Source organism: Schistocerca serialis, chromosome 4 (genome assembly GCF_023864345.2).
Source record: "Schistocerca serialis cubense isolate TAMUIC-IGC-003099 chromosome 4, iqSchSeri2.2, whole genome shotgun sequence".
NCBI lineage: Eukaryota > Metazoa > Arthropoda > Insecta > Orthoptera > Acrididae > Schistocerca > Schistocerca serialis.
The window spans coordinates 852,777,531-852,790,160 of NC_064641.1; the positions used below are offsets into that span (position 1 = coordinate 852,777,531).

The following is a 12,630-nucleotide window of genomic DNA, read 5'->3' on the forward strand; positions in this document are numbered from 1 at the left end:
CGTACTCATCAGTGATGCAACTGTCCATAACAGGAACACGTGGTGCCCGCACAATAATGGCTGGACTGTGGCACAACAGAAGTGTGTCACTCGTTCGGATGAGTCGTGTTTCACACTGCTTCTGTTGTATCCACAAATCCAACCAACCAACTCGCGCACGCGCACCGTGACCGTGACATCGCTGGCCACAGTTCCCGTCGCGGCCGTCGGCGTCTCAGGGCGTTACCATCGACGGAAGAGGTCGCGCCATGGCTGAGCTCGGGTCTGCAGCACCCTCTGCCTATTGCATATAAGGAGGAGCTCTGGCCCCGAGAAGCACCTCGAGGGTTGGATACCCTCACTTCCTCATCGAGGACTCGCACTGCCTGGGCTACTCTCAGGGTGTATCTTCGACGTGGAAGAGCCCCGACCGTGCCTGTCATTTTGTTGCCCGTCTGCACGCCATCTCTCGGTGCTCGCCGCTTCTTCTGCCGCCACCTGGTGGCCGTCTCTCGGTGCTCGCCGCTTCTTCTGCCGCCGCCTGGTCGCCGTCTCTCGGTGCTCGCCGCTTCTTCTGCCGCCGCCTGGTCGCCGTCTCTCGGTGCACGCCGCTTCTTCTACCGCCGCCTGGTCGCCGTCTCTCGGTGCTCGCCGCTTCTTCTGCCGCCGCCTGGTCGCCATCTGTCGGTGCACGCTGCTTTTTCTGCCGCCGCCGCTGACGCCATCTCTCGATGCTCACCGCTTCTTCTGCCGCCGCCGCTGCCGCCGTCACTCGGTGCTCGCCGCTTCTTCTGCCGCCGCCTGGTCGCCGTCTCTCGGTGCTCGCCGCTTCTTCTGCCGCCGCCTGGTCGCCGTCTCTCGGTGCTCGCCGCTTCTTCTGCCGCCGCCTGGTCGCCGTCTCTCGGTGCTCGCCGCTTCTTCTGCCGCCGCCTGGTCGCCGTCTCTCGGTGCTCGCCGCTTCTTCTGCCGCCGCGTGGTCGCCGTCTCTCGGTGCTCGCCGCTTCTTCTGCCGCCGCGTGGTCGCCGTCTCTCGGTGCTCGCCGCTTCTTCTGCCGCCGCCGCTGACGCCGTCTCTCGGTGCTCGCCGCTTCTTCTGCCGCCGCGTGGTCGCCGTCTCTCGGTGCTCGCCGCTTCTTCTGCCGCCGCCTGGTCGCCATCTGTCGGTGCACGCTGCTTTTTCTGCCGCCGCCGCTGACGCCGTCTCTCGGTGCTCGCCGCTTCTTCTGCCGCCGCCTGGTCGCCGTCTCTCGGTGCTCGCCGCTTCTTCTGCCGCCGCCTCTTCTGCCGCCGCACCTGCCGCCGTCTCAAGGTGCTCGCCGCTTCGTCTGCCGCCGCCTGGTCGCTGTCGCTTGGTGCTCGCCGCTTCTTCTGCCGCCACCGCTGGCGCCGTCTCTCGGTGCTCGCCGCTTCTTCTGCCGCCGCCGCTGACGCCGTCTCTCGGTGCTCGCCGCTTCTTCCGCCGCCGCCGCCGCCGCCGCCGTCTCGGTGCTCGCCGCTTCTTCTGCCGCTGCCTGGTCGCCGTCTCTCGGTGCTCGCCGCTTCTTCTGCCGCCGCGTGGTCGCTGTCTCTCGGTGCTCGCCGCTTCTTCTGCCGCCGCCTGGTCGCCATCTGTCGGTGCACGCTGCTTTTTCTGCCGCCGCCGCTGACGCCGTCTCTCGGTGCTCGCCGCTTCTTCTGCCGCCGCCTGGTCGCCGTCTCTCGGTGCTCGCCGCTTCTTCTGCCGCCGCCGCTGACGCCGTCTCTCGGTGCTCGCCGCTTCTTCTGCCGCCGCCGCTGACGCCGTCTCTCGGTGCTCGCCGCTTCTTCTGCCGCCGCCTCTTCTTCTTCTGCCGCCGCACCTGCCGCCGTCTCAATGTGCTCGCCGCTTCGTCTGCCGCCGCCTTGTCGCTGTCGCTTGGTGCTCGCCGCTTCTTCTGCCTCTGCCGCCACCGCTGCCGCCGTCTCTCGGTGCTCGCCGCTTCTTCTGCCGCCGCCTGGTCGCCGTCTCTCGGTGCTCGCCGCTTCTTCTGCCGCCGCCTGGTCGCCGTCAAGGTGCTCGCCGCTTCTTCTGCCGCCGCCGCTGCCGCCGTCTCTCGGTGCTCGCCGCTTCTTCTGCCGCCGCGTGGTCGCCGTCTCTCGGTGCTCGCCGCTTCTTCTGCCGCCGCCTGGTCGCCATCTGTCGGTGCACGCTGCTTTTTCTGCCGCCGCGTGGTCGCCGTCTCTCGGTGCTCGCCGCTTCTTCTGCCGCCGCCTGGTCGCCATCTGTCGGTGCACGCTGCTTTTTCTGCCGCCGCCGCTGACGCCGTCTCTCGGTGCTCGCCGCTTCTTCTGCCGCCGCCTGGTCGGCGTCTCTCGGTGCTCGCCGCTTCTTCTGCCGCCGCCTCTTCTGCCGCCGCACCTGCCGCCGTCTCAAGGTGCTCGCCGCTTCGTCTGCTGCCGCCTGGTCGCTGTCGCTTGGTGCTCGCCGCTTCTTCTGCCTCTGCCGCCACCGCCGCCGCCGTCTCTCGGTGCTCGCCGCTTCTTCTGCCGCCGCCTGGTCGCCATCTGTCGGTGCACGCTGCTTTTTCTGCCGCCGCCGCTGACGCCATCTCTCGATGCTCACCGCTTCTTCTGCCGCCGCCGCTGCCGCCGTCTCTCGGTGCTCGCCGCTTCTTCTGCCGCCGCCTGGTCGCCGTCAAGGTGCTCGCCGCTTCTTCTGCCGCCGCCTGGTCGCCGTCAAGGTGCTCGCCGCTTCTCCTGCCGCCGCCGCTGCCGCCGTCTCTCGGTGCTCGCCGCTTCTTCTGCCGCCGCCTGGTCGTCGTCTCTCGGTGCTCGTCGCTTCTTCTGCCGCCGCCTGGTCGTCGTCTCTCGGTGCTCGCCGCTTCTTCTGCCGCCGCCTGGTCGCCGTCTCTCGGTGCTCGCCGCTTCTTCTGCCGCCGCGTGGTCGCCGTCTCTCGGTGCTCGCCGCTTCTTCTGCCGCCGCCTGGTCGCCATCTGTCGGTGCACGCTGCTTTTTCTGCCGCCGCCGCTGACGCCGTCTCTCGGTGCTCGCCGCTTCTTCTGCCGCCGCCTGGTCGCCGTCTCTCGGTGCTCGCCGCTTCTTCTGCCGCCGCCTCTTCTGCCGCCGCACCTGCCGCCGTCTCAAGGTGCTCGCCGCTTCGTCTGCCGCCGCCTGGTCGCTGTCGCTTGGTGCTCGCCGCTTCTTCTGCCGCCACCGCTGGCGCCGTCTCTCGGTGCTCGCCGCTTATTCTGCCGCCGCCGCTGACGCCGTCTCTCGGTGCTCGCCGCTTCTTCCGCCGCCGCCGCCGCCGCCGCCGCCGTCTCGGTGCTCGCCGCTTCTTCTGCCGCTGCCTGGTCGCCGTCTCTCGGTGCTCGCCGCTTCTTCTGCCGCCGCCGCCGCTGCCGCCGTCTCTCGGCGCTATCTGCTTCTTCCGCCGCCGCCGTCTCTTGGTGCTCGCCACTTCTTCTGCCGCTGCCTGGTCGCCGTCTTTCGGTGCTCGCCGCTTCTTCTACACCTACCGCTGCCGCCGTCTCTTGGTGCTCGCCGCTTCTTCTGCCGCTGCCTGGTCGCTGTCTATCGGTGCTCGCCCCTTCTGCCGTCGCCGCTGCCGCCGTCTCTCTGTGCTCGCCGCTTCTTCTGCCGCCACCTGGTCGCCATCTCTCGGTGCTCACCGCTTCTTCTGCTGCCACCGTCTCTCGGTGCTCGCTGCTTCTTCTGCTGCCACCGTCTCTCGGTGTTCGCTGCTGCCTGCAATCATGGACGCCCCAACTACCACCATCATCTACACCTCCCCTTCACCTGCCCCACTGTAACGTAATGGAGTGCTTCCTCTGGGATTAACCCGTTTCATCCACCTGCCCTACTCACAGTCTCCTCCCCATCACTGTATCCCCACCTGTATGTCACTCCTGCTGCTGCTCCTGCTCCTGCCTCTGTCCCTGCTACCACCCCCGCCTCCCGCTCCTGTCGCCCGCCGAGACGACTTTCCCTCTCCCCCCCTGCAACTACCCCTGCTTCTCCTGCCCGAGCCATCGCCTGCTGCGCCACAGTCGCCGCCACAGAGCGCCCTACCCTCTCATCCGGTGCTAGTGCCTCACAGGAGGGCCCTGCCTCCCACCTCCTCCCATCCAGTCCCTCATCCCTCCTCCCAGACAACACCCGCCAAAAAATCTTCCAAACAGCCCAGTGGCGACCTCTCCTCTACTCTCTCATCCAAAAAGCCACTGCCCACCCTATCTCCCACTGACCCTGCTACGCATACCACCCCACCTCCCTCCTCTCCAGCCCCCTCCCTGTATACCTTTGTCCTAGCCAACCCTGATCCGAAATTCCTGGATGCCCAAATCCTCACCCTTGAAATCCGGAAGTACATCCCAGTGCACCCATCACCCAACTTATCCCTCAAAGAGACTCTGTCCTCATCAAGTCTCCCTCTCCCTCCTTCCATACTGAACTCCTCCAGCGCCTGACGCCCATCACCTTTGGGTCCCATGCATCCCTCACCCCATTCCTTACATCCTCCTCTCCTCGTCAGCCCCAACCCACATTGCCATCATCACAAAACTCTGCCCTGTGGTCATGGAGGCTGAGGTGTTGGCGGAACTGAATGCCCACCCCGCATTGGAAGTCCACTCCACCCGCCATATTTACAACTCCTCTGGCCCTACTTTCCTCATGCATATATTTACAGAGTCCGCCTCCTCCATCGACCACCTCCTCACACAGGGAGCCCTGATTTTCAACCGCCACCACCCTGTTGACCCGTCCCATTCCCCCTCAATCCTACCGCTGCCAGCACTGTCTTCTGTACAACGACCACCTCACCCAAAACTGCAAGAACCCACCCACCTGCCCCCATTGTAAAGCCTCCCACTTCCTTAAACAGTGTCCCAACCTCGCCTCCCCCTGTCCTGCAACACCTGCAATGAACCTCATGCCACCTATTCCTCCAAATGCAAAGCCAAGCCCCCTCCCACCAACCCTGAACTCACTGTCCCCATTCGCCCCACTGACCCACCCATCCACCCTAACAATTCCCTCCGCCCTCCCCATACAGCAGAAGACATCATCCGGTTCCTCACCATCGTCCTGCAGAACATCCACCCCTTCCAGTGCCCCCACACACTCCAGCATATTTCCCTTGCCACCCACTCTGTTTTCCACTTAAACACCTATGCCACCTACTCCCACAACCAGTCCCACTTTACCTTCACCCGCCTAGACACCCTCATTTAAGCCCCTCTCTCCCCATCCCACACCCTTCCCACCTCCAACCTCCTGGCGCGTCGACAGTCTCCTCTACCTCAACATTTTCTCCCTCCCTGCAAACAAATACCTCTTCATGCATACCTTCTCCCAGCACCAGGTTGACTCCATCTTTAATTAAACCTTCCTCCAACCCCACCATGTTGTCCACACCTCCCCTTATCTCCTCCACCGCACTGCCAATCCCCTTCCCCTAGCCTGAGGCGGGGTCGCTATAGGCCACCTCAGGCATCTCCCTGTCCGGCCACAACCCCCCATCAATGACCAGACCGAACACCTTCTCCTCAGCCTATTTTTTCCCTCCCTCGCCATCACCTGTGCCACTATCTATATCTGCCCCGCAGCTCCTCTCCCCTTTGACTTCATTTCCCAAGTTGACCGTACCTTCTCCACCTATATGATCGTCACTGACCTCAAAATTCACAGCCATGACCCTGCCACCCTTCGGCAGTGGCATCATCAGTTCCTTGCCACCCTCCATGGTGACCTTGTTCCTCTCCCACAGCACACCCATCCTGAAAGTAACTCCACCCCTGACGTTATCCTCACTTCCCCCAACCTCCTTGGTCGCATCACAATTGATGTCCTCAATCCCGTTGGTAGTGACCATCTCCCTGTCCTTCTTACCATCTCCTCTACCCGTCCCGCCACTGCAGCCACCCGCCCAGCTGCCCCTCCAAAGTCTGTCCATGACTACCATTGAGCCAATTGGGATGCCTACCGGGAATCCATTGCCTTACAGATCGAAAGCCACCCCCTCACCTTTCACTACCCTATGACGTCACCCATGCCTCTTCCTTCCTTCAGAAGACCATCACTGACATTGTGGAGGCTCATGTCCCTACCAAACTCACCACCCTACACTTCCTCCACAGGCCGTCCTGCGTCAATCCCACAGGCTCTACCGCTCCTTCCTCCACACTCGTGACCGGGATACTCTCACCCGCCACCGGCAATTACAGCGACATATCCGGAACCTCCTTACAGCAAAGAAACGCCGGGACTGGCGCCAGACATGCACATGCCTCAACTCCACCCTCCCTGTCAACTCCTCCAAGTACTGGTCAGCCTTCCACCACCTTACTGGTAGCCATCCCACCCCACATTACCCCATCCTCCATGACGATCGGCACTTTCCTGACAACCTCAGTAAGGCTAACCATTTTGCTTCCCACCTATCCGAGGTCTTCTCCATTCCTGATGATCCCCATTTTGATTACTCCCTCTTCCCCACCGTCCTTGACCGCACTGACACCTCTGTCCCCACTCGCCCCTAGCATCCAGTACTTGGATCGGTTACCCCCTCAGACATCAACACTCCCATCACCACACAAGACATCACACTCGTCCTCCACTCCACTTCCCGTGTCCTGCTGTTCCCTAAACCTAACAAACCCCCCTCTGATACCTCTTCCAATCGTCCAATCTGCCTCACCTCCGTGTTCAGTAAGGTCTTCGAGGCCATCCTCTCTCGCCGTATTCACCGCCACCTTAACCAGCACCGTCTCCTTCCTCTTGCCCAATGTGGCTTCCGGCCTTCTCCACCGACGACCAGCTCCTTAACCTTACCAATCTTCTTTCCCTCCAACTTAACTCCCGTCACTCCGCTATCTTTGTTTCCCTTGATCTCCAGAACGCCTATGACCGTGCCTGGCATCCCGGGCTCCTCTTCAAAATCCAGACCTATGCTCTCCCCATCAACTTCGTCCGTCTCATTGCTTCCTTCCTCTCCCATCGTCCCTCCTATGTGACTATCCACAATTCCAACTCCCGTACCTTCTATCCCTCTGCCAGCTACCGCAAGGTTCTGCCCTTTCCCCTCTCCTCTATCTCCTGTACACTGCTGATGTGCCCAAACTTTCCCCTCCTGTTCATCTTCTCTAGTTCGCTGATGACGCCGCCTTCCTAGCCCATTATCCTACCCTTCAACGGTCCCAATGTACCCTCCAAACCCACCTTGACCAATTCACCACTTGGTGCAACCAGTGGTTCCTCCGTGTTAATCCCTCCAAGACCCAGGCGATCATCATAGGCTGCACCACCTGCCCCTTCTGCCTCCATGATTTCTACCTCACCATTTATGGCCGTCCTATCCACCTCACTTCTACCCTCAAATATCTTGGCCTCACACTCGACCGCCACCTCACCTGGACTCCCCATCTCCTTACCATCCAAAACAACGCTCACAACCGCTTCCGCCTCCTGAAACTCCTGTCCGGCCGGATGTGGGGTCTGCATCCTTCCACCATCCTTCACACCTACAAATCCTTGATCCACCCCATCCTCTGTTATGCCAGCGTCTCTTGGATTTCCGCCCCTCCCCAGTTCTATAAAGCCCTCCAAATCCTTGAACGCCATGCGCTCTGCCTCGCCTTCCGCCTTCCGTCCCCCATGCGCATCCTCTACGACCTTGTCCCCTTCCCTCACGTTCTCTTTTTCCTTGAACACATCCGCACACTATATATTGTCCGCCGCCTTATCCCCCTCACCCCCTGGTATCTCCCTTCCTCTCCACCCCCAACCAGTTGCCGCGCCTTTACCGTTGTGTCCCACCCTCTCTCCATCTCCACAGCCTCCACCTCCTTTCCCAACACACCTTCCACCGTCTACCCCTCCTGGATGATGAGCTTCGCCCTTCCTACCAACTCTAACTCCATCTTCCTACCTCCTCCCCAGGGCTCCCTCTCCTCTCCCTCCCTCCTCCTGAGTGGCTTCCCCCCCTCCATCTCTCGTGCCTCCTTTCAGTGTCTCTGCACTCCCTCCTGCCCTGTCTTCCCTCTTCCTCCCCGCCCCACGTGTCTCCTGCCCACTGATGGCCCTCCTCTCTTCATCCCGCTGCTTCCCCTGCTGCCCCATGCTCTCCCCTCCTTTTCCATCCTCTCTGCCCTTTCCCTCGGCAGGTCCTGCCTGGCAGGTTTATTCTTCATCGTGTGTGCTCCAAGTGGGTTTTAAGTGTGTTGTTCCGGAGTGTTTTTACTACTGTGGCCGACTCTTAATGTGTGCATTTCCATTCAGTGTCTTCTCTGAGTTTTGGAGACTTACCAACTGTGTTTTTTAACTTTCTGGTGACTTTTCACTGTCCTCCATGAACGTCTCCGTATTAGTCTATTTTTTACCTCCATTTTCTCCCATTATTCTGTTTTAAGTTCCCCTTTCTCGCCTTCTGTATGTAACATTTTATTCTTATTTTAAGTTATGTCACTCGGCTGAAGAGCGGCGGATTGTGCCGCTGACAGCCCTCCCCTGCCCATATGGGGCAGGGAATGAAATCACAATAAAGAAAAAAAAACCAGGACAGTCTATTGTCGATTGTCTATTGCTAGCCTTTCGTGGAGATTATAGCAGAGCCATTGCGGTGTGATATTTGCTATTGTATTCGACTAGGCTCAGTACACGGATTTCTCTTGGATATTACCTGGACTTGTATTGCTGGTGCATGTTTCATCAGAAATGGAGATAAGTTATCTTTTCATTCTAGCTGGCGCAATTCTTGTCATTAATTTTTTTCGGCCAACAGACATAGCTACATCCTAGTCACTACCCACGCTTTATACAATTTGTGGTGGCTGCCCCAAAAGTACTGCCAAGGACCAAAAGTTTCAAACTTCTGGCAGAGATTACATCCTAAGAGTGAAACGTTGTGGGGGTTTGGTCACGATTAGAGCAGCCGTATCGTGGTGTTCCAAGGTCCATCATCACTCTGCAATGGTGCATTACTGCCAAGGGTTATGTGACAATTTTGGCTGATCAAGTCCAGCCCGTGGTTCAGTGTTTGTTCCCCAGTGGTGATGCTGTGTTCCAAGACCATACGGTCCCTGTCACACAGCGCGCATTGGCCAGGACTGATTGTACGAGGACGAGAATGAAATGTAGCATTTTCCCCAGCCACCACACTCACCAGATTTGAGTATCATTGAGACTTTATGGTGTACTTTGGAGAGATCGCTATGCACCTCCGTCATTGTTACCTGGACTTGCCACTATTTTGCACAAAGAATGGTATAAGATTCCATACAACACCTTTATACATCTATTCCGAGACGTCTGGAAGTTGTTTTGAATGCCAACCCTTTTCCTACACCGTATTACGCATGGTAATGTGTCGTGTTCTGGGTATTTCCGCTTTTATGTCCATCCCCTCTAGTACTCGTAGGTGCCAAAGCTGTTCTACGAGCCCTGGAAGGTCAGAGATTAGCAACAATTTAGGTTCCTGGTTGACCCGTAAAGGTATACAGTTTCAAATGAAAACTAGTTCTTAAAAGAAAACATTGCCCATTACAGGCTGTACCATTTCGTTTGCTATTTGGCAATTTCGGCTTTTTGGTCATAATGAAGCAACGTTCAGACAACCCCTGCTTTGATCATGGGGTCTGAGGTTCGATTCCAGGCCGGGTTGGGGATTTTCTCTGCACGGGAACTAGGTGTTTGTGTTGTCATCATCATCATCATCATCATCATCATCATCCGTGACAGTGGCTATACTGGATTGGGTAAAAAAAATGGACTGTGCAAAAATGGGGACTTTGTACGGGCGCTGATGACCGCGCAGTTGAGCCAAATATCAGATAACCCCTGCGCGTCACGTCGCTGCAGACGCAGACCGCACACGAAACAGGGCGGCCCATTTCTCGCCGTGCGCGCCGGGAGACTCCACCCCACTGTCCCACAGCCGTGGCCTGCTCCGTTCCCTGTTGCCTGCCGACTTGAGCACTTCCTGGGTTCTCGTTGTTATCTCTTCACTGTACTCTGTTCATCATAAGAAAAAACCCTGATGTAAACATTACGCCAAGTAATCTTACGCGATCGCTTCAATCACATTCGATTTCGTTTCAAGTGGAGCGGAAGCCAAACTGCGTCCAGCACGGTCAAGCACTATCAGCAGGATACGTTTTATGCTGCGTTACACGCACGTAGACTGAACAATAAAGCGAGACAATAGCTTTACCGGGGCATTGTCCAGCCAGCTGGTCCAACTACCCTGCAATGATTTGTTCAGACGAGCGGAGAAACAATATAGCTTCGGATCTCATTTAATTTTGAAAGAGAATGAAATAATATTCGGCAGAACTGCAGAACTACCGCACGTTTCTTAGGTGACCAGACGGAAAGCGTAAAGTGCTCTCGTTCTTACCTAACATAGTATTCTAATTATGAATAAGAGCGAAGGAAATTCCTAACTTAAGCGAGCTATGTGTGATGCGAAAGCATACTGCGGGGATTTCACCGTACTGTTGAATACTAAAGCCACTGGAGGTATTACTTACAATCAGTCACCTGGCAATCTCTTAGCTCCTTCCTCATCCGAATCCGACAAACGCATTTCAATTCTTGAACTGTCATCTGCTACGTTGATAACGAGTCGATCAACAACAGAATCCACGAAGCCACCCCGGCTCCGCATTTTCTCCTCTTCTTTTATAACGTGCCGTTCTATATCCCGTCAGCTTTCGGCAGTGACGTGTCAAAAAGCTGAGTGCGTTAGTTCCAGTACGTCTGGCAGCTTGAACAGTCTTGTTATTTCTAAGGGCAAATCCCTGAACTTGGCTCCACATCCGTTCTGTTGGCTTCATATTGTAATGGTACAGTGGCAAATGTAAATACGCAGCATTTGTATGCTGTGCTCAGTGCTGTGAAAACGACTGTTTTCCATTTTTCTACGACACTTTATCACTCTGGGTCGTGTAAGACTGCATCTGTGGTATAAAACAATGGACGTAATCTAAATAAAGAGTATTTGATTTTTAAATTTTTCCCTAAAATTTAAATTGCTATGTTTTCTTAATTTAAGCAACCTTTATTAACAATCTTTCATAAATATCGATAATTAAGAAGTTATATTTGAAATGAAAGCAGGAATTTCGCTTGCAATATGTAAGTAGAAGCAAGAAGATACGCATTATTCATAAAAATGATGATGAATTTTACAATTACGAGATGTAGGTATTTCAAATTCAACGCAAGAAAGGATGATTAGGGTGAGACTTGAACCAGCGATCCGTTATCAACCTATTACGCCACCGATTCGGCTGTACATTCAAATTGCATTACTATTTCAACTCCATCAAATGTAGTCCGTCGGAAAACTTCGACTTTTTTCTGTAAATTTATGAAAAACATTAAGAACAACCTATCTCTCGACACTTTTTAACCCTGTTTCATATGCGTGTTTCGCTACAGAACAGGAAGCAGCCTCAGCCATTTCATACTGCGTGTTATAAACAGCGCGACAATCGGAGCACAATAGTACAGGGTGTACATAAAGCCTGAAAACACTTTCAATTATTTATTGCACAAGAACCAAACATCGTACAGATATCATACATATGTCATTTTGAAGAGAAACCCTGAAGCGTAGTTTGGTATTTTGCCGATAGTCAGCGCTAGTCGCAAACATGCCGAGTTCAGGTGCGAAGCGAGTTTTCTGTGTGTTGGAGTTCGACAAAAACATGTGCTACAGCTGTTCAACGGATGTTTAGAGCCAAGTACTGTAAGAAGCCACCAACAAGGAAGGCCATTTACCACTGGCACAACAAATTCGTTACGACGGTTTGCATGTGCCCGACAAAGAGAAGGGACGTCCCAGTGTAAGTGAAATAAATGTGGAGCGCGTACGGGAGACGTTCATAAGAGTCCAAAGAAATCGCTGCGTCCATCTAGAGGGTTGGATCCCCTCCTTCGAAGGCGACAGAATGCAGATGCTGGGCTACCCTGAGGATGAAATCTACGTTTTCGAAGAGCATGTTGCTGTTGCGTTTGCTATTTGTGTTCTGTCCATCTGTCTGCCTGTCGGTCTGCCTGCCTGCGTGTTTCGTCTGCCATCGCCGCCGCCTGCTGCTGTTGCTGTCGTCTGTCCATCTGCAAGCATGCCTGCCCGCTTGCCACCATTCGGGGCTCGCCGCCGCCTGCTGTCCATCTGCCACCGTTCATCGCCGCCGCCGCCTCCTGCTGGCGTCCGTCGCTGTTCGTCCACCATGAGCCTTCTTCCCACCTCCACTGTCATCAACACCTCCCCCTCCCCCTCTTCCTCTGTCACTTCCTGGATTGCCGCCCCTGGCCTCCCCTTCTCCCACTCACCCATTCCCCCATCTCCTCCCCTGCTGTGTACCCCCACCTCTACACCCTTCCTCCAGCCTCCACACCCTCAACATCTCCCACTTCTGCCCCCTCCTCCGTTGCCGCCTCTGCTGCCACCCCTCAGGTGGTCAGCTTCCCCTCTCTCACCTCCCCATCCCCCCGTCACTTCTTCATCTGCATCCCTCGCATGCATCATATCACACCGGGCCACAGTCACCATCACTGAACCAGCTACATCTCCTGGCACATCCACCACGCCACCAGGATCTGCCACCCGCCACCTCCCTCTCCTCCCCATCCCTCTCCCCTCCTCCCACCCTACAGTCTCGCATAAACCCCAAAAGCGCGTCAAT

At 56.6% G+C, this 12,630-nt stretch overlaps 1 protein-coding gene across 1 annotated transcript in view; it reads right to left on the reverse strand.

The window, feature by feature from the left end:
• Window positions 1-418: 418 nt before the first annotated feature.
• The window catches only part of LOC126474810 (filaggrin-like), a 139,825-nt gene continuing 127,613 nt past the window's right edge, over window positions 419-12,630 (reverse strand). Inside the window, exons 2-3 of the mRNA XM_050102282.1 lie at window positions 1,409-3,284; window positions 419-1,347 (exon numbers count right to left, since the gene is read on the reverse strand). Coding sequence (XP_049958239.1) covers window positions 419-1,347; window positions 1,409-3,284 — 2,805 coding nt within the window. The remainder of the gene's footprint in view (window positions 1,348-1,408; window positions 3,285-12,630) is intronic.